The sequence below is a fragment of the Lepidochelys kempii genome, chromosome 1 (assembly GCF_965140285.1).
Source record: "Lepidochelys kempii isolate rLepKem1 chromosome 1, rLepKem1.hap1, whole genome shotgun sequence".
NCBI lineage: Eukaryota > Metazoa > Chordata > Testudines > Cheloniidae > Lepidochelys > Lepidochelys kempii.
In genome coordinates, this window is record NC_136380.1 from 50,349,835 (window position 1) to 50,372,072 (window position 22,238).

Sequence of the window (22,238 nt, forward strand, 5' to 3'; positions counted from 1 at the left end):
AGCCCTGGCTGGGATGATTTAGTTGGGGATTGGTCCTGCTTTGAGCAGGGGGTTGGACTAGATGACCTCCTGAAGTCCCTTCCAACCCTGATATTCTATGATTCTATGACAGGTGGGAAAGAAAGCAGGAACCCAGCGGTTCAAAGGGTGGGCCAGTGAGTCTAGAGAGGACTAAGTTAAGATCCCACTGTGGGACCAGTGGGAAAACCTCCTCCACTTGGCCAGGTAAGTCAGTCTAGTTGAGGGTTCCTACTTTTCAGGACCCCCGTTGGACCCCTTCCAAACAGGTCCACTCCTCTGGGTTCAGCCACGCTGAGAGGGGGAGGGAGCCAAGGTTGGGGTGTAAAAGCCAACTGTAGTCCTGTGACAGCAAGGTCAGTCGGTTGGGCGGGGCCCAGAAAGGGGCTGCTGTCAGGTTCATGAGCGTGCCGAACCAATGCTGGTGAGGCCACGCCGGGGTGATCATGACAATCTGGGCTTTGTCTCTCTTGATCCTTGCCAGGGCCATGCTGATGAGTGGAATCGGAGGGAATGTGTATATAAGGCTCCCTGACAGGAGGAAGCCATTGCTCAGACTTTGCCTTGAGCAAAACCGGTGGCATATCCTGTTCTGTCTGGTAGCAAACAGGTCCACTTTGGGAGTTCCCCACCTTTGGAAGATGGTGCAGGCTATCTCTGTATGGAGTGACCACTCGTGGTGAGAGGAGAATTGCCTGCTGAGCTGGTCCACCAGCATATTCCTGATGCCGAGAAGGTGACGAGCTTCCAGGTGGATTTTGTGGCTGATGCAGAAGTCCCAGAAATGGAATGCCTCTTGGCAGAGAGTCAATGGATGTGCTCCCCTTTGCCTGTTGATGTAGAACACCGAGGCTCTGTTGTTCATCAGGATTTGTACCACCTTATCCAACAGGTGGGGCAGGAAGACTCTGCATGCCATCCGGACTGTTCGGAGCTCTTTGACATTTATGTGCAACTACGCCTCCTCAGGGGACCGCATCCCCATAGTTTGGAGAATGCCAAGATGCACACCCCAGCTGAAGTCCGAGGCATCTGACATCTGCTTGATGGAGTAAGGAGGGTTGTCGAACGGAACCCCCTCCAGGACTGTCCTCCAGTTGGTCCACCATCGCAGCAAGGTAAGTATGCCTGGGAAATGGTAACTATCTTTTCCAGGGGTCTCGGGACTTGGAATAGACGATCCCCAGCCATTGTTGCAGGGGCGCATCCAGAGCCTGGCATGGTGGACCACGTGGCCCAGCAGGCACAGACAGACCCTGGCTGTAGTCAGAGGGAATGCGGAGACTTCCGTGATGAGTTCGTCAACGTATGAAATCTTTCCAGTGGCAGGAACGCTCTGGCGCAGGTCGAGTTGAGGACAGCTCCGATAAACTCTACCCTCTGCACTGGCACTAACGTTTACTTTTTGTCATTTACCAGTAGGCCCAGAGAGCGGCACGTGGCTTGAAGTATCACAACATCCCTCTAGACTTGAGACCTGGAGCTACCCTTGACAAGCCAGTCGTCAAGGTACAGGTAGATCTGGATGCCCCAGCGCCTGAGGTAAGCCACTGCCACTGACATGCACTTGGTAAACACCCTCGGTGCCATCGCCAGACCGAATGGGAGGACTGTAATCTGGAAGTGGTGGGGGTCCCACTGTAATCCGGAGGAAGAGTCTGTGTCCTTGAAAGATCACTATGTGGAAGTATGAGTCCTTCAAGCCGAGGGCGGCATACCAGTCTCCCGGATCCAGAAAGGGGATAATAGAAGCCAGAGACCATGCGGAATTTTAGCATCTTTAGGGCTTGCAGATCCAAGATGGGCCGTAGACCACCCTTGGCCTTTGGGATCAAGTAGTACTGGGAATAGAACCCCTTGTTCCTGTACTCGAGAGGAACTTCTTCCACTGCACCCAGCTGGAGCAACCACTTTATCTCCTGTGCTATGAGGCTCTCGGGAGAGGGGTCCCTGAAAAGGGATGGGGAAGGCAGGTGCGAAGGGGGATAGAAAGGAACTGTAGCATATAATCCTGCTCCACTGTGCTGAGGACCCCGCAGTCTGAAGTTACAACTGCCCAAGCAGGAAGGAAAAGGGAAAGGTGGATCCGGGAATAGTTTGGTAGGTTGCTCTCGGGCGCACCCTCACAGCAACCATTTGGCTCCTTGCTTGTTGTGGGTCGATCCCGACTGGGTAGAGGGTGGAGGCAGGTGGCGCTTGTAGCCCTTGGCTCGTTTGTGGGGCTGGTCCTGCCAAGGCTGGCTACCTTGGCTCTCAGGCTGCTGTGGTTTGAACTGCTTACACACTGGGGCTGGGACGTAGAGACCCAGGGTTTTCAGGGTTGTGTGGGAGTCCTTGAGGCCATGCAACTTGCTGCCTGTTTGCTCTTCAAATAGGGCACTGCCATCAAAGGGCAAGTCCTGCAAGGACTGCTGGGCCTCAGTGGACAACCCATAGAGAAACAGCCAGGAGGCTCGCCACATAGACACAGCAAAAGCCATGTTGTGGGCAGCAGCATCAGCAGCACCCGATGCCACCTGGAGGGCCGCCCTGGCCGCGGTTGTGCCCTTATTGAGGATCGCTTGGAAATCCTTCTTAGAAGCCTCAGGGAGCGACCCTTTGAACTTGGTCATGGCTTGCCACAAATTAAAGTCATATTGGCCAAGGAGGGTTTGGTGGTTGGCCACTCTCAGCTGAAGGCTGGAAGACGAATAAACCTTATGTCCGAAGAGATCCAGCCTCCTCAAGTCTTTATTTTTGGGGGTGGCCCAGGTTGTCCTTGACTCTCCTTGTGGTTAACTGCTTCAACCACAAGGGACTTAGGGGCTGGGTGGGAATAATAGTACTCACGCCCTTCGGTTGGGACGAAGAACTTGTGTTCGGCCCTTTTAGAGATAGGGGCCAGGGAAGAGGGGGTCTGCCACAGGGCATTAGGGATTTTGGAAACCCCTTCACAAAGGGGTAGAGCCACCCTGGCAGGAGCTGAGGACCAGAGGACATCAAACAGAGAATCCGAGGGCTCTTCCAGTTCCTCTGCCTGAAGCCCCAGGTTAGAAGCGACCCTCTTCAAAAGTCTCTGGTGTGCTTCAGCGTCATCCTGAGGAACTGGCAGAAGTAGCCCCGTGATAGCCTCATCCAGCGATGATGATGCTGCGGGAACCTCCATGTCCATTGGTGGTCCAGCAGCTTACTGCCCTGGGTCCTCCTGAACCTGTGCAGTCTTACCCCCAAAGCCTTGAGCACTGGAGGGGGATGGGATACCGAGGCTGCTGGCCTCTTCGAGGCTCCCGACACAAATCAGGCAGCCTGGGAAGGTTGGGTGAACCGCCAAGGATTCCATGGATACCATGGCACCAGCCACTGCACTTGGGGCCATTGGACAGGTTTTGGTGCTGATAACATAGTCGGCACTGCCGGTACCGGGGCTTGTCCCGCAGTCAGGGAAACACGCTCCGAGCCGGGGCCACCAGTGGAGTGGTCGGTACTGGACGACCAGGACTGGGCTGAGCGGAGGTTCTTGTCCGACTGGTGCTGGTCGCTGCATCCCGAAGCTGACCTGTCCGAGTGAGACTGACTTGGTCGGGTTCTCACGGATCGATGGCGTTCGGTGGATCTGCAGCGTATACCCAGCGATTCATGCCTCCCGCTACTCGACCGGTACTGGGACGTTGAACGGGACCAGGAGCTACTACGGGCTGGTTGCCAGATCGTCTTGAGTAGGGCGACCTCCTTCTTGGAGATAGGTGATGACGGCCCAGCAATCAGTGGTCTCTGGTGCCCAATCGGTCCTGGGATCATACTGGGCCCTTGGAGATGGTCGGGGCTGGTCCCAGAGTTCTTGCCAGGTGGCGCGTGCCTCACAGGGTCTGCGCCAATCTACCAGCGAGGTACGCCTCGAGTTCCTTGATCGGTGCCCCCGATGTGGGGACTGAAGAGGGCTCCACTGAGCCTGCATCTCCATTCCTGAGGCTTGGCAGCTGTGGGCGGGTGAACACTGGTGGGATGTCCCTCTCAATGGGGAATAGTGCTGCTGAGGCAGGGACATACACACAGGTCCTAACACAGGTTTTCCCTGAGACCAGGGTACTGCTGGAGCTATTGTGGGCAGCACTGGGAGCGTCAGGATCTCCTGAGCCGCTCGAAGAGCTTCAGATGTCGATGACACCTGAAGCTGGCTTGGGCCTGCACCGCTATCTGGGGTCTCAGGCAAAGCATGGGATGGGCTGCACCACTTGACTTGAGCTGGGGCCTGAGTTCCCAATGGGGGCTTTGAGCTGTCCAGCACAGGTTGTGGCTAACCCCCAGCCCTCTCCTTTCCCTTACAGGAGATAGATCTTCTCCTCCCTGTGTTTTTCGGCTTCTTCACCAGAGCCATGGAAAGGGACTGGTGCCGGCTTGTTTGGAACTAACGGAGCACTGTGCATGGAGGCTGCGGTGCTCGGTGCAGAGTCGGACTGCTGCTCTGGTGCCAGAGTAAGTGCCGACTCCATTAGGAGCACTCTTAGACGGATATCGCGCTCCTTCTTTGTCCTAGGTTTAAAGGACTTGCAGATACGGCACTTGTCACTTATGTGCCCCTTGCCTAAGCACCTTAGGCAGCTGGTATGTGGATCGCTAATGGGCATAGGCCGTTTGCAATGATTGCAGGGCTTATAGCCTGGGGACCAGGGCATGCCCCGTCCAAGTCCTGTTTGGGACTAACAAAAAGTTGAGAACTACTACTAAGGGTAACTAAGAAACTACTAACTATATATATATTAAAGGTTTTCAAAGTTCACAAGAACAGAAAACGAAACAACGCTAGCCGAAGCAGCAGATGTTCCAGCACCATCACTGGCAGCAAGAAGGAACTGAAGGTGGGGGGAGCCGGTGGTGCCCTTTATACCGTGCCATGCAGGTGCCACTCCAGGAGACACCAGAGCCAGACCCCTAAGGATACTGCTGTGAAAGCAGAAAAAGGGATAAAGGAAATTTTAAACGCAGACAACTTAGTTTACTTAGGAATAGAGCAAAAGTCAGGCTAACTCTAATAACAGGAGACTTTACGGCAGGGCCTGGGCGAGTGGGAAGTGAGTGGAAAAACTGTAAGAGATGCTGTTTTGACCTTGTGTTACATAAAAATGAAATGCAGACTGTAGCAGGAACTGCTTAAAACAGTAAGATATCAGGAAGGAATACGTATAAACAAGACTTGGCTGTTGATCATTTTGTATGCAACAAAAGGTATAAATGCTTGCCCTAATTGTTTACCTGGCGGAGACCTGCCTAGGAAGGGGGAAGCCATGACCATGCGCACTCTCCCCCTTGCAATTGCTTGAAAATAAACTGTCTCTGACTTGTTGCAAACAACCTAAAAGTGAAAACTGCGTTTTTCTTCCACACTGCTGAGAGAAAAACTTCTGGCACCAGTGCATGTGGCTAGCACACACAGCTACTATGGAATGGACATGAGCAAGCACTCGAAGAACTCCATCTTTTCTTATATAGAAAATGCATATTTAAATAAAAGAAAAGGAGGACTTGTGGCACCTCAGAGACTAACAAATTTATTTGAGCATAAGCTTTCGTGACCTACAGCTCACTTCATTGGATGCGTTTAGTGGAAAATACACTGGGGAGATTTATATAAACAGAGAACATGAAACAATGGGTGTTACCGTACACACTGTAACGAGAGTGATCAGGTAAGGTGAGCTATTACCATCAGGGGAGCGGGGGTGGGGGAGGCCTTTCAATCACTACAAAAGGTTTTTTCCCCCCCTTAGGTCCTTTTCTGCAGAACTGCTGCCAAGCCATTCAGTCCCTAGTCTGTAGCGGTGCATGGGATTCTTCCATCCTAAGTGCAGGACTCTGCACTTGTCCTTCTTGAACCTCATCAGATTTCTTTTGGCCCAATCCTCCAATTTGTCTAAGGCCCTCTGTATCCTATTCCTACCCTCCAGTGTATCTATCTCTCCTCCCAGTTTAGTGTCATCTGCAAACTTGCTGAGGGTGCAATCCACACCATCCTCCAGATCATTTATGAAGATATTGAACAAAACCGGCCCAAGGACCGACTCTTGGGGCACTCCACTTGATACCAGCTGCCAACTAGACATGGAGCCATTGATCACTACCCGTTGAGCCCGACAATCTAGCCAACTTTCTATCCACCTTATAGTCCATTCATCCAGCCCATACTTCTTTAACTTGCTGGCAAGAATACTGTGGGAGACAGTGTCAAAAGCTTTGCTAAAGTCAAGGAATAACATGTCCACCGCTCTTCCCTCATCCACAGAGCCAGTTATCTCGTCATAGAAGGCAATTAGATTAGTTAGGCATGACTTGCCCTTGGTGAATCCATGCTGACTGTTCCTGATCACCTTCCTCTCCTCTAAGTGCTTCAAAATTGATTCCTTGAGGACCTGCTCCATGATTTTTCCAGGGACTGAGGTGAGGTTGACTGGCCTGTAGTTCCCAGGATCCTCCTCCTTCCCTTTTTTAAAGATGGGCACTATATTAGCCTTTTTCCAGTCGTCCGGGACTTCCCCGGATCACCATGAGTTTTCAAAGATAATGGCCAATGGCTCTGCAATCACATCCGCGAACTCCTTTAGCACTCTTGGATGCAGCGCATCTGGCCCCATGGACTTGTGCTCGTCCAGCTTTTCTAAATAGTCCTGAACCACTTCTTTCTCCAGAGTGCGCTGGTCACCTCCTCCCCATGCTGTTCTGCCCAGTGCAGTAGTCTGGGAGCTGACCTTGTTCGTGAAGACAGAGGCAAAAACAGTATTGAGTTCATTAGCTTTTTCCACATCCCCTGTCACTAGGTTACCTTCCTCATTCAGTAAGGGGCCCACACTTTCCTTGACTTTCTTCTTGTTGCTAACATACCTGAAGAAACCCTTCTTGTTACTCTTAACATCTCTTGCTAGCTGCAACTCCAGGTATGATTTTGCCTTCCTGATAAAGTGGTAAATCCTGAGATAACTGATTCTTGGGCTTTGTCAATGGTAACCACAGAAAACACACTCCTTTATAAATGGCAGTTTCGGCTTGCGAACGTTTAGAAACATGCATCGATGTTTGGACATTGTCCTATAATATTGCCTTTTTCCTCTGTCCATGTTAATGCTGTTTTTATTTTCTCTACTGCAAACCTCACATAATTAGGGCCCTATCCTGTGAGGTGCTGAACATCATTTGTGACGGATTAAGTACCCTAAACTGCCCCTGGACTTCATAGGAGTCGAAGGCACTCACCACTTCAGCATTGGACCAAAAGTCATTATTTCTTGTTCTTCTCTAAGGCTGACTAATCAACATTCTTAGTAGCACCATGCGCATGAAGGTAGGCCCTCACTCGAGAAATTAATTTCTCTGAGAAGCACACATAAAGAACAGAAGTTGCTAGAAACCTAAGTATTTCTACAGAAGGTAAAATTCCTTTAAGATAAGCTGGCTACCATCTGTCACGTGGGTGCGGTTCAGGCACATGTCTGTGGGAGGAGGAACAGCAGCAGGACCAGAAGTATTAGAACTCAGATGGTGGCATATCACATTTTGGAGCAGGGAGGGAGACAACTGGTAGCTGGGGTGGATGGTACCATTAGTAAGAGCAGCAGGGTGCAACTTTGTAACTGGGAGAAGAAAGTCAAGATGAGATACTTTAGTTGGTGTCTGGGAGGACTGAACATTTTCTGGGAGAACAATGGATCAGATTGCTCTGGAAATACCAGAGTTCAAGGGGAGAGATTGGCTGCTCCAGACAAACACACTTATCCATAGCTTTTCTGCAGGTTAACAATCTGTTAAACAATGGGAAAATGGATGACACATTAGTGAAAGTCTGTAAAGTAGAATGACATCACTGCCACTTAATACATTATAAAGTCACAGTTCGGGAAACTATTAAAATCCTTTCACTGTGGAACAATGATATAACATAATTATAGCTGTATTTATATTTTGAAGCTAATAATGATTTTTGTTCATTTGCACAAAAGTACTAACATCATGGGAAAAAGCCCAGTATTGTGGAAACAGACACTATGGATGGAAGAGACCAATTAGATTAAGCAGTCTGTTTCCCTGCAAATATAATATGTAGCACAGTACTCTGCAGATTACATAAATTCTATTTCAGGAAGTAGAGAAAATTTCATTAGAGATATTACAGCCAAATTGAATTAAAGTTACATTAAAAACATTGATTACTGTACAGTTCCTTACTACTCTTTAAGATACAACATACATAAGGCTAAATTCTTAGTAAGACACATTAAGAATTTCCTAAGGCACTGGACATGACAGTGTCTTTCCCCAGTGAGAAAACAGGATTACTTTTTAGTTTCGTGATTCCAGAACCTAAAGAAAAGAAACTAGTGAAAACCTTTGGAGGAAGAACACAAACCACCTAAAGCAGTGACCATTAGGGACAGCAATAACTGATGATTTTTGCCACTGACTTGCTATGTGGCTTTGAGCAAGTTTCCCTATCTGTAAAACGGGAATAATGAAACTTACCTCCCCTGTAGAAAACTTTGTCTATAGATGAAAAAAGTCTTAAAAGCATAACGACTGCATGCTAGTGTTGATAAATACTATTTCCTTGCATTCACCTGTTGTCATCCAAGCATTTTTCTGTATCATCATCATCCATTTTAGCAATTTAAATGGCTTATTAAGAATTCCCTTGATTCTTCTCCCAGATTTTGTGACAGAGAAGAAGAAGATTTTTGTTTTGAACATACATGTCAAACTCAGAGAAATACACAGATTTAAGATTTATTGGGTGGTGGTGGTGGGAGGTTATGTTGTGATATATACTTGAGTAGGTCCATTGTATTCTTACCTGTGACCGTTAGGGGGCAACAGATGAGCTGTCTAAACTTATCCGACTGGGTGTCCCCAGCTACTGTCTCTGGTACTTGGGTTATATATACCTGGTACTTCTTTTAGGAGGACTGTCTCTCAACTGTGACTTGAGGTATCATATAGAATGATAGGCAGACTGTAATAAAATAATTAATCCTTCTCAAAGTACCATCAGCCTTATATTACTCCAAGCCCCAACACATAATACGTTTTAATTATAAAAAGACATTAAAGATAATAAATTATTATAAATGAATAACAAACATCTTTAATATTCATATAAAAACATCCCAACAGGGAAAACTTATAAATGCATTTTAACTATTCTAAAACAACAAAAAGCAAAACTGACAGCTACTATTAAAAAGCCCTGGAAAAATGTATCCAACCTGTAATCATATCCAATGTATCTTAAAATGTATCCAAGCTGAAATTACCATTATAGAAGGAAATGTTTCTATAAAATGATAAAGTGACAGTCAAGTACAAAACAAAAGAAACAAAAGTCACAGAGAGAGTCAAAGCACAAGATGGGGATAAAAAGCTTGGGGGACGATTTCAAAGACACCAAGCACCGAACTCCCATTGACTTTCAAATGTAGTCAGGCATCTGTGCCTTTGAAAATCTTCCCCTAGATCTTCCACACATGAATCTTTTCTGCAATCACACACCAATTTGCATGGTCAAAGTATGAATGAATAACATGTAGCTCAGGAACATGATGTTCAATCAGTTCAACCAACTCCCCTTCTTTAAAAACATGGTAGTACCTAAGACAAGCCCCATTTGGACTCCTTTGCAGCTGTTTGTTCCGTGTGGCCATGGAACAATCATTGTCTGTATCCTGCAGAGAGCTGTCTGTTTTGCTTCTGTTTTGGAGTTTGTGGAAACTTGATTGTTTTGGGTGATAATCTATTTTAAGTTGCTGTTTGATATCTTTTTGATGGGAAAGCAGATCAGGTAAACACACTCTGCTGCAGTCATGAATTATAGCTGGAGACATTGGGGGCTGCTTAGTGTCCTGGCCTAATTCTGAACAACAACTTTTGAAAGGCACTGGGTGAAATATCATAGGTGACCCTGGTTCTACAGCTACTTCAGAAGCCTTATCTTCGGAATTCTGCCTACAACGCAAAGACAAGTTGGAAATATGCTTCATGAAGCCACCTTGCCTGATTTGTTCAAAAAGCTTTCCCCTGTTTGATTCATCCAGCTGAATATTGCAATTGGAAAATGTGCTAAGCTCTCTTTGGTGCCACTGATTACTCAAGTCTAATACTGAATCAAGTGATCCTGAAAAGAGAGACCATCTCAAGGATTTTTCAAATAAGTTTTGCATGGTTTCCTTCTCCCTCACAAAAGATGAGCTTCTTGCTTTCAAAGTGCCAGCTAACTTAGCGGAGTGTTGGTCCAAAGCCAGCCTTTTGTCCTTTTGATTAATTGATTTCTGTATTCCACGCGAACAAGTGTTACTCAAGGTCCAGGAAGGTGGTGAAGGATTCCAAGGAACAAAGACATCCTGCTTTTCAAATTTTCGCCGTTTTTGCTCCATTGCCCACACGTATATCATCATCTGGCCACCTACTCTCAAGGTGCGAGCCATCTCCTTTATTGCTCGCACACGCCGCTCCTTTGTTGAAAAATGGTGGATCACTGGAACAGAACATATAAAGTGAATAAATATCCATCAAGTCACTAATGAATAGAACACGGAAAAATACTGGTTCTGACACATTGGTTTGAACCCCAGGAAAGGATCATCGGTCTTCTACTGTACTACACAATGCTACAGCCTTTCCATATGTGAAAGGAACTCAGAGCAGATTTATTTTATAAATACAATGAAATTAAAATGCATGTATTGGTGCTAGTGACAAGTTCCAGATTGACAGCAACTGCGGTTCCACTTACCCATGAAATAAGGAAAAAACTGGTAGCTTCCCTATTTTTTACCCTGTTAGCATGGCTCAACTGTGGTCTGAAGAGAGTGCTTTTAAAGGAATAAGGGTCTACCCATTCTATATAAATTTACTCCAATAAGAGTGAAACAAGGATGCCAATTATTGTGGACACCTGTTAAATAAAAACTGGACTGAAATCACCTATTCATTTTGCTTAAGTAATTGAACAGCCACTGAACAACTAATACAATAAAGATAATCTGTCACTACTAGTTCTGGGTGAATTTAAACCATTGATATAGCAGTGAAAGGGTCCATAGCCAGTTACCAGTCATCTAGTCTTGCTAGTTCACAGTGTTAAAGATAATTTGTTGAATAATTACAGTCCTATTTTTATTTAGTAAAATATATATGCTATTATCAATAGTTAAAGGATAGTGAGAACTTGGTAGTTTCAGTAGCATAACGATTTTTATTACCTCATTGGTAAAGTGTTTTGAGATCTACTGATAAGAAGTGCTATATTATTATTATTTTACTATGATATGGTCTTGTTTTTATGTTCATAACTTTCTGAACCATTCACCTTCACAGCTGAAATTCTCCATGCTTGATCCAAAACCCTTTAGGCCACATTAAAGTTATGAGAAAATGAAAAATAAATACATTTTCCTATCACAAAAAATCATCATCTCACTCTTTTAGACAACACTACTGAAAAAAATGGCTGAAGTTTGAAACTTAACATGGCCATAGTCCTCACTGAAGCCAAGTGTGAAAACAAATTAGTTCTGATTAAATAAAGACGTAACTATTTGAAGATTGCATAATGAGCATGCACAGTAGAAATGTTCCTATGTCTACAAGTCTCCCCTTTATGCTGTGTCTGGGTGGATAGTTATTTACAGAATGTTGCAATAAATAGTTGTCATTGGATGGGCCAAATTCTGAAGTCAAACTCGGGCAAATCCCCCAAAGACTTTACCCACAAAAGCTTTGCTTGAGTCAGAACTGAGTTCAGGATTTGACTGACATCAGTAAAAAATGTGCCCAAATACCACCTGCGTAGGGCTCAGGATCTGGCACAGCATTTTGCCTGAGTGAACACTGAGGGCCAGATTCTGATCTTAATTATATTGGAAAAATTCCATGCTAGACAATAACAGATATCAGATTCTGGTATAGAGTAGGGACTTCAGGATTTGGCCGATTGGTAATAGGGGTATGAATTCCATATTTACGTTGAAGGCAAGGTATAACTAAGGAGCAGTCAAGGATTTTAGCAGTAGTGGCAGAGAGAAAAGGACTAATATTAAAGAAGTTGTTCAAGATAGAGCAACCAAATTTGATGCAAGTCTGGATATAGGAAGATGAGAGAGAGAGAAGTCAAACAGAACATTGAGGTTGTGAACATTTGTGATGGGGAAGATGCTGAACACAAGCTATGACTACACATCTTCATGAGATCTGGGTATGGAAATGGTTTTGCTCATGTGTATTACTTGTTATTTTTATCCAACCTGTTCCCTAAATTTTATTTAGTGAAAATGCCCACATAAATTACTGCCTGTGTTTTTATGCACTATCACCTCAAGCTTCGGTGATAAAGTAACTTTGGGTTATAGTGCTGAAGTACCTGCCCCCATATGCAAATTATACATCTCACTGGGGAACACTGTCTCCCCCCTTACAGAAATGGATGTGCACAAATGCTGGCAGCATAGCTAGATGTTCAGCACATCCTTATCTGTCAGGGTGAGGAATGTCCAGTCAGATCTGCTTTCCCTCAGAGAAAAGAAAAAAAGAGACACTTCTACAATGAAAAGAATAACAGCATGGAATCAAGCTAAAATAGGGAAACACTGCCTGAAAGAATGATGAATTCACCTTCTCTGCAGCAATGCGAAGATCAAAAGCTAATCTTTAAAGAAATAGGCTCTTTCAACATCTAGTTATTCAGCTACTCTGCCTGTATGTTTCACTGGTTCTCGAAGAACAGAAATCCATTCCAAAAATGCTCAAATTCTACAGCAATAGCTGAGAGTCTGACATTGAAACATTATGGTCATTTTAATTAAAAAGGCTTCCAGTAGCATTTAAAGGGTTACAGTTTATTATTAAAACCTTCATATGCTTAGAAAAAGTTTAGTGTTGGTACAATGAATGTGTGTGGAAATGAGGAGTAAGTTTCAAATTCCCTGAGTGACGCATTCATTACATTCAAAAAGGCATAACCTGAGGAAGCAAAGAGAAAGTGTTCTCCTACGATAACATCAAGTTGCACTTAAATCTCAGATCCTCATGAGACTTATGCATTTTTCTTTTTAACCAAAGGTACACTTGTCAGGGACCACAATTAGAACACTCCCAGCCACTCAAAGCAGGCTCCTTATGGGAAAAAATATTTCACTTTTTCTTTAATATTCAAATCTTTATAGAGGGAAGCTACATATAACTAAATATTAGTTAATTTACAATAAGGTCTTGTTTCAAAGACAGACCTACTTGCTTTCTTAACTTTGTTGGCAAGGATATATAAATATTCATTTTGAACCTGATTTCACCCTCCACTAGCACCAAATTAAACAGCATTGAGCCTGATTCTTCATTCTCTTAAAGCCTCAGGACTGCTTAAGTTACACTAGGAGCACCAACCCCCAAAGGGCCAGTCAGACAATCATGGATCAGCAGAGCGCAGCAGTGGTCCAATCACCCTCCCCCACTTTCTCCAGCAGCACTCCCTACACAAGAGCCAGGGGGCATAGGAATTGATATGTTAGCTCTATGCTTCCAGGGAACTCCTGAGTTAGTTAGTCAAGCTACCTTTAAGGTTGTTTTAAGGTACCAGAACACCACAAAAGAGCCTTAACAAAAGGCCAGAATCTGGCCCTGTTGCCATGACCTTGAAATATATTTATGTCTTAATAGGACAGTGACCAATACTTTAAATGAAAAGTGGTGTTTATTTGTTTTGTTTTAAAATTAAAAAAAAAAATCCCATTGGCTGAAATTACCAGTTTTGTCCTCAACCATAAGAATAATGAAGGTTTAGGGGAAGTGAAAGAGACAGAATGAGTGTTGCCATATATGAAATAAAAGTTCTGTCCTGCACATTCTGTCACAGAACCACTGACTTCAACATGAGTAAGGCTTTGCAGATCAAACCCCATTTCCTTCTTGGTGCAGATACCACCCGCAATATAGGGGGGAAAACGGTTCATAGAATATCAGGGTTGCAAGGGACCTCAGGAGGTCATCTAGTCCAACCCCCTGCTCAAAGCAGGACCAATCCCCAATTAAATCATCCCAGCCAGCGCTTTGTCAAGCCTGACCTTAAAAACTTCTAAGGAAGGAGATTCTACCACTTCCCTAGGTAACGCATTCCAGAGTTTCTCCACCCTCCTAGTGAAAAAGTTTTTCCTAATATCCAACCTAAACCTCCCCCAATGCAACTTGAGACTATTACTCCTTGTCCTGTCATCTTCTACCACTGAGAATAGTCTAGAACCATCCTCTTTGGAACCACCTCTCAGGTAGTTGAAAGCAGCTATCAAATCCCCCCTCATTCTTCTCTTCCGCAGACTAAACAATCCCAGTTCCCTCAGCCTCTCCTCATAAGTCATGTGTTTCAGACCCCTAATCATTTTTGTTGCCCTTCGCTGGACTCTCTCCAATTTATCCACATCCTTCTTGTAGTGTGGGGCCCAAAACTGGACACAGTACTCCAGATGAGGCTTCACCAATGTCGAATAGAGGGGAACGATCACGTCCCTCGATCTGCTGGCTATGCCGCTACTTATACATCCCAAAATGCCATTGGCCTTCTTGGCAACAAGGGCACACTGCTGACTCATATCCAGCTTCTCGTCCACTGTCACCCCTAGGTCGTTTTCCGCAGAACTGCTGCCTAGCCATTCGGTCCCTAGTCTGTAGTGGTGCATTGGATTCTTCCGTCCTAAGTGCAGGACCCTGCACTTATCCTTGTTGAACCTCATCAGATTTCTTTTGGCCCAATCCTCCAATTTGTCTAGGGCCCTCTGTATCCTATCCCTACCTGCCACCGTATCTACCACTCCTCCTAATTTAGTATCATCCGCAAACTTGCTGAGAGTGCAATCCACACCATCCTCCAGATCATTTATGAAGATACTGAACAAAACTGGCCCCAGGACCGACCCTTGGGCACTCCACTTGATACCTGCTGCCATCTAGACATGGAGCCATTGATCACTACCCGTTGAGCCCGACAATCTAGCCAGCTTTCTATCCACCTTATAGTGCATTCATCCAGCCCATACTTCCTTAACTTGCTGACAAGAATACTGTGGGAGACCATGTCAAAAGCTTTGCTAGTCAAGAAACAATACATCCACTGCTTTCCCTTCATCCACAGTACCAGTAATCTCATCATAGAAGGCGATTAGATTAGTCAGGCATGACCTTCCCTTGGTGAATCCATGCTAGCTGTTTCTGATCACTTTCCTCTCCCGTAAGTGCTTCAGGATTTTTCCGGGGACTGAGGTGAGGCTGACTGGCCTGTAGTTCCCAGGATCCTCCTTCTTCCCTTTTTTAAAGATTGGCACTACTTTAGCCTTTTTCCAGTCAGTCCGGGACTTCCCCCGATCGCCATGAGTTTTCAAAGATAATGGCCAATGGCTCTGCAATCACAGCCGCCAACTCCTTTAGCACTCTCGGATGCAACGCATCCAGCCCCATGGACTTGTGCACGTCCAGCTTTTCTAAATAGTCCCTAACCACTTCTTTCTCCACAGAGGGTGAGATCATGTCCATTCCAATCAGGAGCATGTGCGCACACATGCACGGTAGCCAGAAGATTTTTCCCCTAGCAGCAGCCGCAGGGTCGGCCTCGGTGCCCCCTGAAGTTGCACCTCCATGGCACTCAATATAGAGCCCTGCTGACCCTCCACCCCCTCAGTTCCTTCTTGTCAGCTACTCCGACAGAGGGGTAGGAGGGTGGGTATTGGAATGGACATGAACAACACATCTCAAAAAACAACAGTTACGAGAAGGCGAGTAACCGTTTTTTCTTCAAGTGCTTGTTCATGTTAATTCCAATCAGGCGACTCTCAAGCCCAAATTCAGGAGGCAGGCTTGGAGTCATCCACTGATTGGAGCACTGCTTGTCCAAAGGCCACATCGTCTTGGGTTTGCTGGGCGATCACATAGTGCGTGGTGAAAGGGTAGATGGAAGACCATGTCGCCACTCTGCAGATTTCCTGGGTGGGAACCTGCACCAGGAATGCTGTTGAAGAGGCCTGTGCCCTGGTGGAGTGTGCGGTGATCGGAGGAGCAGGCAACCCAGCCAGGTTGTCGCACTCTCGGATACGGGACATGATCCATGACAAAATCTGTTGAGAAGAGACAGGCAGACCTTTCATTCTGTCCACCACTGCCACAAATAACTGGACAGACTTCCAGAATGGCTTCGTTCTCTCGATGTAGAAGGCTAGCGCTCTGTGGACATCTAAAGAGCAAAGCCTCTGCTCCCTGCCGCTGGAGTGTGGCTTAGGATAGAATACAGGGAGGAAGATGTCCTGGTTGATGTGAAACTGGCAGACAACCTTCTGGGGGAGGGAAGTTGGGTGAGGCCTGAGCCGAACCTTGTCCTTAGAGAACACAGTATAAAGGGGCTCTGATGTTAGGGTCTTGAGCTCAAACACCCTCCTGGCTGAGGTTATCGCTACCAGAAACGCCACCTTGTATGAGAGACAGAGTAGGGAGCTCGTCGCCAAAGGTTCAAAGGGCGGTTCCATGAGTCTGGAAAGGACCAGATTGAGGTCCCAAACCGGGACAGGCTGTCGGACATGCGGATATAGCCTGTCGAGACCTTTAAGGAAATAGCTAACCACAGGGTTAGCAAAGACTAAGTGGCCCTCTGCGTCTGAGTGGAAGGCAGAGATGGCGGCCAAGTGATCCCTTATTGACGACATGGACAGTCCCTGCTGCTTGAGATGGAGAAGACAGTCCAGTATTAGTGGCACAGAGGTGAGCGTTGGGGACGAACGGTGCTGCGCTGACCAGATTGAAAATCTCTTCTACTTGGCAAGGTAGGTAGCCCTCATGGAGGGCTTCCTGCTGCCAAGGAGGACTTGTCTAACCTGATCCAAGCAAGAAAGCTTCGTCAGATTCAGCCATGGAGCTTCCATGCTGTGAAGTGCAGTGACTCGAGGTTCAGGTGTTGGAGATGGCTGTGATCCTGAGTTAATAAGTTCAGGAAGAGCGGCAGGGTGACTGGAGCTTCCATGGACATTTCCAGGAGTGATATGTACCAGTGCTGGCGGGACCAGGCTGGAGCTATCAACATCACCGAAGCTTGCTCCCTCCACACCTTGAATGAAAGGGAGAGGCAGAAACGCATATAAGAGATGGCTTCCCCATGGGAGGAGGAACGCGTCCGTGATGGAACCCGGGCTGAGATTCAGGAAAGAGCAAAACTGCTGGCACTTCCTGTTGCGTCGCGTGGCTAACAGGTCTAATCTGGGGAAAGCCCCTGAGTTCACAACATCCGGGTGAAGGGACCACTCGTGGCCGCAGAACGACCTGCTGAGATAGTCCATCAACTTGTTCTGTACTCTGGGGAGGTACGATGCTTGCAGGTGTATTGAATGCTCTACGTAGAAGTCCCACAGCATGAGGGCTTCCTGGCACAGGGGAGAGGCATGTGCACCCTCCCCCCACCCCGTTTGTTGATATAAAACATCGCTGTGGTGTTGTCTGTCATAAGTGATACACATCTCCCTGTCAAAGTCTGGCATGCCAGGCATACCACTCTCATCTCTCTGACATTGATTTGGAGAGCGAGTTTTGCCTGAGACCAGAGGCCTTGTATCCTAAGGTCTCCCAAACGTGCTTCCCAGCCCAAGGCTGACCCATCCATCACTAGTGAGAGCGACGGCTGAGGGCTGGTGAAGGGGACCCCTGCACCTACTACCTGTGGGTCGAGCCATCACAGGAGGGAGTCAAGTACCGGGCGAGACAGGGTTACGATCCTGTCCAAGCTGTCCCGGACTGGCCGATACACTGACACTAGCCACGATTGAAGAGGTTGAAGTCTGAGTCTGGCATGTTGTACTACGTAGGTACAAGCAGCCATGTGTCCTAAAAGTTTCACGCAATTCCTTGCTGTGGTAGTGGGGAACTGCCTGAGACCTCGAATGATGTTGCCAAGGGCTCAAAATCTTGCTTCCCAAAGAAATGCCATGGTCTGTGTTGAGTCCAGTACCTCCCCCACAAACTCTATCCTCTGAACTGGGGACAGTGTTGATTTCAGCAGAAGGCCCAACTCTCATTCAGTGATCTCATTCAGCAGAAGGCCCAACTTGTGGAAAGATGCTCTTATGAAGGCGACTTGCATCTCCACTTGAGTCCTGGATCGGCACTTGATCAGCCAGTTGTCGAGGTACGGGAACACCTGTACGTGTCGCCTGCGCAGGAACGTGGCCACGACTGCCATGCACTTGGTGAACACTCAAGATGCTGCTGACAGGCCGAATGGGAGGACTGTGAACTGGTAGTGGGTACTGTTCACCACAAACCTGAGGTATTTTCTGTGGGACGGAGTTACTGCTATGTGAAAATATGCATCCTTCAAGTCGAGGGTGGCATACCAGTCTCCTGGATCCAATGAAGGGATGACGGAGGCCAGGGAGACCATGCAGAACTTGAATTTCTTCACAAACGTGTTGAGTTCTTGCAGGTCTAGGATGAGCCTGAGCCTGAGTCCGCCCTTGGCTTTCGGTATTAGGAAATACTGGGAATAGAAGCCCTTTCCCTTCTGCTCCTGAGGATCCTCTTCCACCGCCCCTGCTCATGAGAGGGGTCCCTGAAAAGAGTTGAGAAAAGAGGGTGGAAGGGCAGGAGAGCACAGAATTGGATGGAGTTTCCCCTCTCTATTGTGTGGAGCACCCAGTGGTCTGAAGTAATATGGGACCATGCAGGGTAGAAAGGGGATAGTCGGGACAAAAAGGTAAGGCGGGGTGGATCCAGATCTCGCTCTGATGCGCCATCCTCAACTGCACCTTCAAATGGCCTGTTTCAGACCAGGGTCTTGCTTGTGTCAACGATGGTTTTTATGAGCAGCAGGGCAATACGAGAAAGTCCAGAGGGCGTGAGGATATCCACCTTGGGATCAGAATCCTCGACTACCTCCTCTGCCTTGATGTCCAGACCCTGGGAAACTTGGTGCAGCAGATGCTGTAACACCCTGTTGTCTTCAAGCGCCAGGGCTATGGCAGTGCCTGCCAGCGCCTTGTCCGGCGACGAGGAGGCGGCCCCCATGAAAGGTGGCTGCTCCCTGCTGTCCGCACCCAAGGGGTCCCATGACTCTCGGGGGTCCCAAGCAGGTGCCGACACTGACGGTGCCATGCCCCTCGGTGTTGGGGCTGTCGGCTCCGAACTCAGTGTCAAAATCAGTATTGGAACCTCAGTCGGTGCCACGATGGTGCTGAAGCCAACGTCAGTGCCCATGCCACTAACGGTGCTGAAGCTGACCTCAGTGCTGAAGCCATTGACGTAGGTGGTGGCGGCTCAGTGGCTGGTCATTCGGCTGAAGGCGGAATAAAGGTGGCCAAACTACCAAAGTCTGGCTCTGGTGGAAGGCCCAGGGAGTCCAGAAGGGCTACTATGATGGATTCTGCCATTGCGGCAGCCACGATGCTGGGTAAGCCCGTCTCTTGCACTGCGGACCTGGACTTCCTGGCTCCTGCTCCTATTGGAGTGGTAGGAGTAGAAGTCAGACTCTGACTCTGAGGTCTCCAAAAAGGAAGACCACAGAGGAGCCGTACTTCAGGGCACCAATCATTGGGAGCTTGGGAACCGACTGGGTTCTCTCTGGAGGAGCTGGTGTCGGAGGGTGCTGTGGAAAAGGAGAGCACTGGGACATCATTGCCGGCTTCCCTCTTGATTGCACCTGTGGGGTGGGGTGGTGCCGAAGGTGCTGGTGTGTCCTCCATCCTAGGGGGAGGAGTCCTGAGCAAGGAGTCAGCAAGTCCTGAGCCGCTGCAAAAGCCTCCAGAGTTGAGGGGAGTGGCAGTTGCTGGCCACTAGGGTCCGGCGAGCATGGCGGGCCTCGAGTCAACAGGAGTCGACATGGCCCTGCCCGGGGATCTAGTGCTGTGGCCCGACTGGGATCTCACAGTCATCGGCTCCTTGGATTCAGCTCAGGGAGAACGAACCCTCTCCGGCTTCTTTTTCTTCTAAGCCACCGGTGAGTGAGACCGGTGCCTACCTGCTGAGTGGTTGCGGGAGGAGCCATTCCAGTGCTGAGCATCTCGGGAAGAGTCCTTTTGCAGCACCAGTTCCCAGGATGATGGTGCTGGGGCGCTCCACATCCATGAGGACATGCTGGGAGCGGGGTCCCCTGACCCCAGATCCAACTAGGGGCAGAGAGCTGCCTCCATAAGTAGCACTTTAAGTCGCTGTTCCCTTTCTTTAAGAATTCTGGAATGCAGCTCACAGCAGATTTTACAACAGTCCTTTTAGTGACCTTCTCCTAGGCACCTTAAACAAGAGGCATGAGGGTTGCTCTTTGGCATGCACTTAGTGCAGACCTCACAGGGGACCACAGCATACCATGGCTCTGGGGATTCAGAAGCGGGGGTGAGACCCCCAACTAACTCTAAACTAACGACCAACTATATACAAATGACGAAGATAGAGGCAATAGCTTAAGCAAGGGCTATGGGACGTTCCAGCTAACCGTCACTGGTGGCAAGAAGGAACTGAGGGAGTGGAGGTTCGGCAGGGCCCTATATTGAGCACCATGGAGTCATGACTCCAGGGGGCGCCCAGGCCGACCCGATGAATGCTGCTATGGAAAAAATCTTCCTGCTACCGTGCCCGTGGAATTGACATGAACAAGCACTCAAAGAAGAACAGAGGTTACTGGTTAACTTTTGTGTACTGTCTAGTAGAGGAAAACACAGTGCAGGGCCTAAATTACCTACAGCCATTGATTGTGTGTTGGACCTCACAACCTACTTAGGGTGGGCCTAGCCTGTTCTGGGATGGGAGACTGTCAAGGCAAAATCTAGGTGCTGCAAAAAGTGGTGCTCGCACATTAGTAGGTGGCACTTTACAGCCAGTACTGAACTAGAATCCCAGCATGGTGCTTAAGCGTGCTGTAATTCTAGAGGTGCTCTCTTTCAGAAAGCTATATTCAAGTTCCCAAACAATTGTGGTCATCGACCATTAAAACACACGCTCATCCTTAGGGTGCTATGGTGAGGGAGGGGAGTGAGTTAGCTATACTGTTGTCTCTCTCCTCCTCTGTATCCCTGCATGCAGCAGTCCCTTCTCCCTGTTTCTTCCACTCCCTCTCAGCTGCTCAGTGTAGCCTCTTTCCCCATGACCACTAGAAAAGAGCCCTCCCTCTCAGTGAACTAGCCTGTCACCACTCACCTGCCTCTGCTTGCACCTTCAGAGCTTGCACAGAGCTGTACAAAGTTGCATCCAGTGTTACAAAAACTGCTAAAAAAACAAAAGCAAAGAGTTTTGGAACTGATCTCATGTGTCAGGGCATAAGCCAACCTCTAGTCACTGTGGGTTAGGACAAAAATTTCTAATCAAATTTCCTTATTCTATAACTACCTACTGTAGGGTTCCTTGCACCTTTCCATGAAGCACTTGATGCTGATCACTCATGAGCAGGATGCTGGACAAGGTGAATCAGTGGTCTGGTCTAATCTAATCTGGCAATTCTTATGTTTTTATGTTTGTGCCAGCTTCTCCCCATCATAGCTTATTCTGCTGTCACTGGACTGCTGCTGGCTCCTGGCAAGAGATGGGGCAGCCGGGTAAAGCAGGGCCTGATTACTGGTGGAGGAGATGTTAGGTGGATTCTTCATCACTGACAAATTTTAAATCAAGATTGGATTTTTTTTTTAAAAGATATACTCTAGTTCAAAAGAAATTATTTTGGGGAAGGTCTATTGCCTGTGCTATACATGAGATCAGACTAGATGATCACAATGGTCCCCTCCAACCCTGGACTCTATGAATCAGTGGTTTTTACTCCTCCACCACCCACTCACTGGTCCTTTGCCCTACTCCACCTCCACCATGCTGTGGTAACCCCCTGAATTTCTTAAGTAAATGGGTAGTCCTGAAGGTGTTTTACATTCTAAAATTAGCCACTATCTTGAGGGTTAGCGATTCAGTGTCTCTCTCCTAGGTAGGAGTTTTGTTCCAAGTGCCACTGTTAAATTTAAGCATGGGTAATTATAAATTAAATTCCCCCTTTTGGCTGATCTGCAGAAGGTATTATTCAATTTCTGTTCTAAACTTGTTTAGCTTTGCTGCTCTGATTCATCTCAGAAGCTGCTGCACATCAATGATGGATGAACATCTCACAAGTGTGATAAGGAAGGTTAAGATTTTGTCACGGTTACTTTTAGTTAAAATCATGGCCAGGTCACAAGCAGTAAACAAAAATTCATGAGAGCCTGTGACCTGTGCCTGTAACC

The 22,238-nt window shown here is 47.4% G+C and overlaps 1 protein-coding gene across 2 annotated transcripts in view; it reads right to left on the reverse strand.

Moving 5' to 3' along the window:
* Window positions 1-9,231: 9,231 nt before the first annotated feature.
* LOC140902194 (putative tRNA methyltransferase 9B) overlaps window positions 9,232-22,238 on the reverse strand; it is a 95,280-nt gene continuing 82,273 nt past the window's right edge. For both annotated transcript variants that reach the window (XM_073322143.1, XM_073322058.2), the window contains one exon: window positions 9,232-10,507. In XM_073322143.1, the coding sequence (XP_073178244.1) occupies window positions 9,486-10,507 (1,022 nt within the window). In that variant the 3' untranslated portion in view covers window positions 9,232-9,485. The remainder of the gene's footprint in view (window positions 10,508-22,238) is intronic.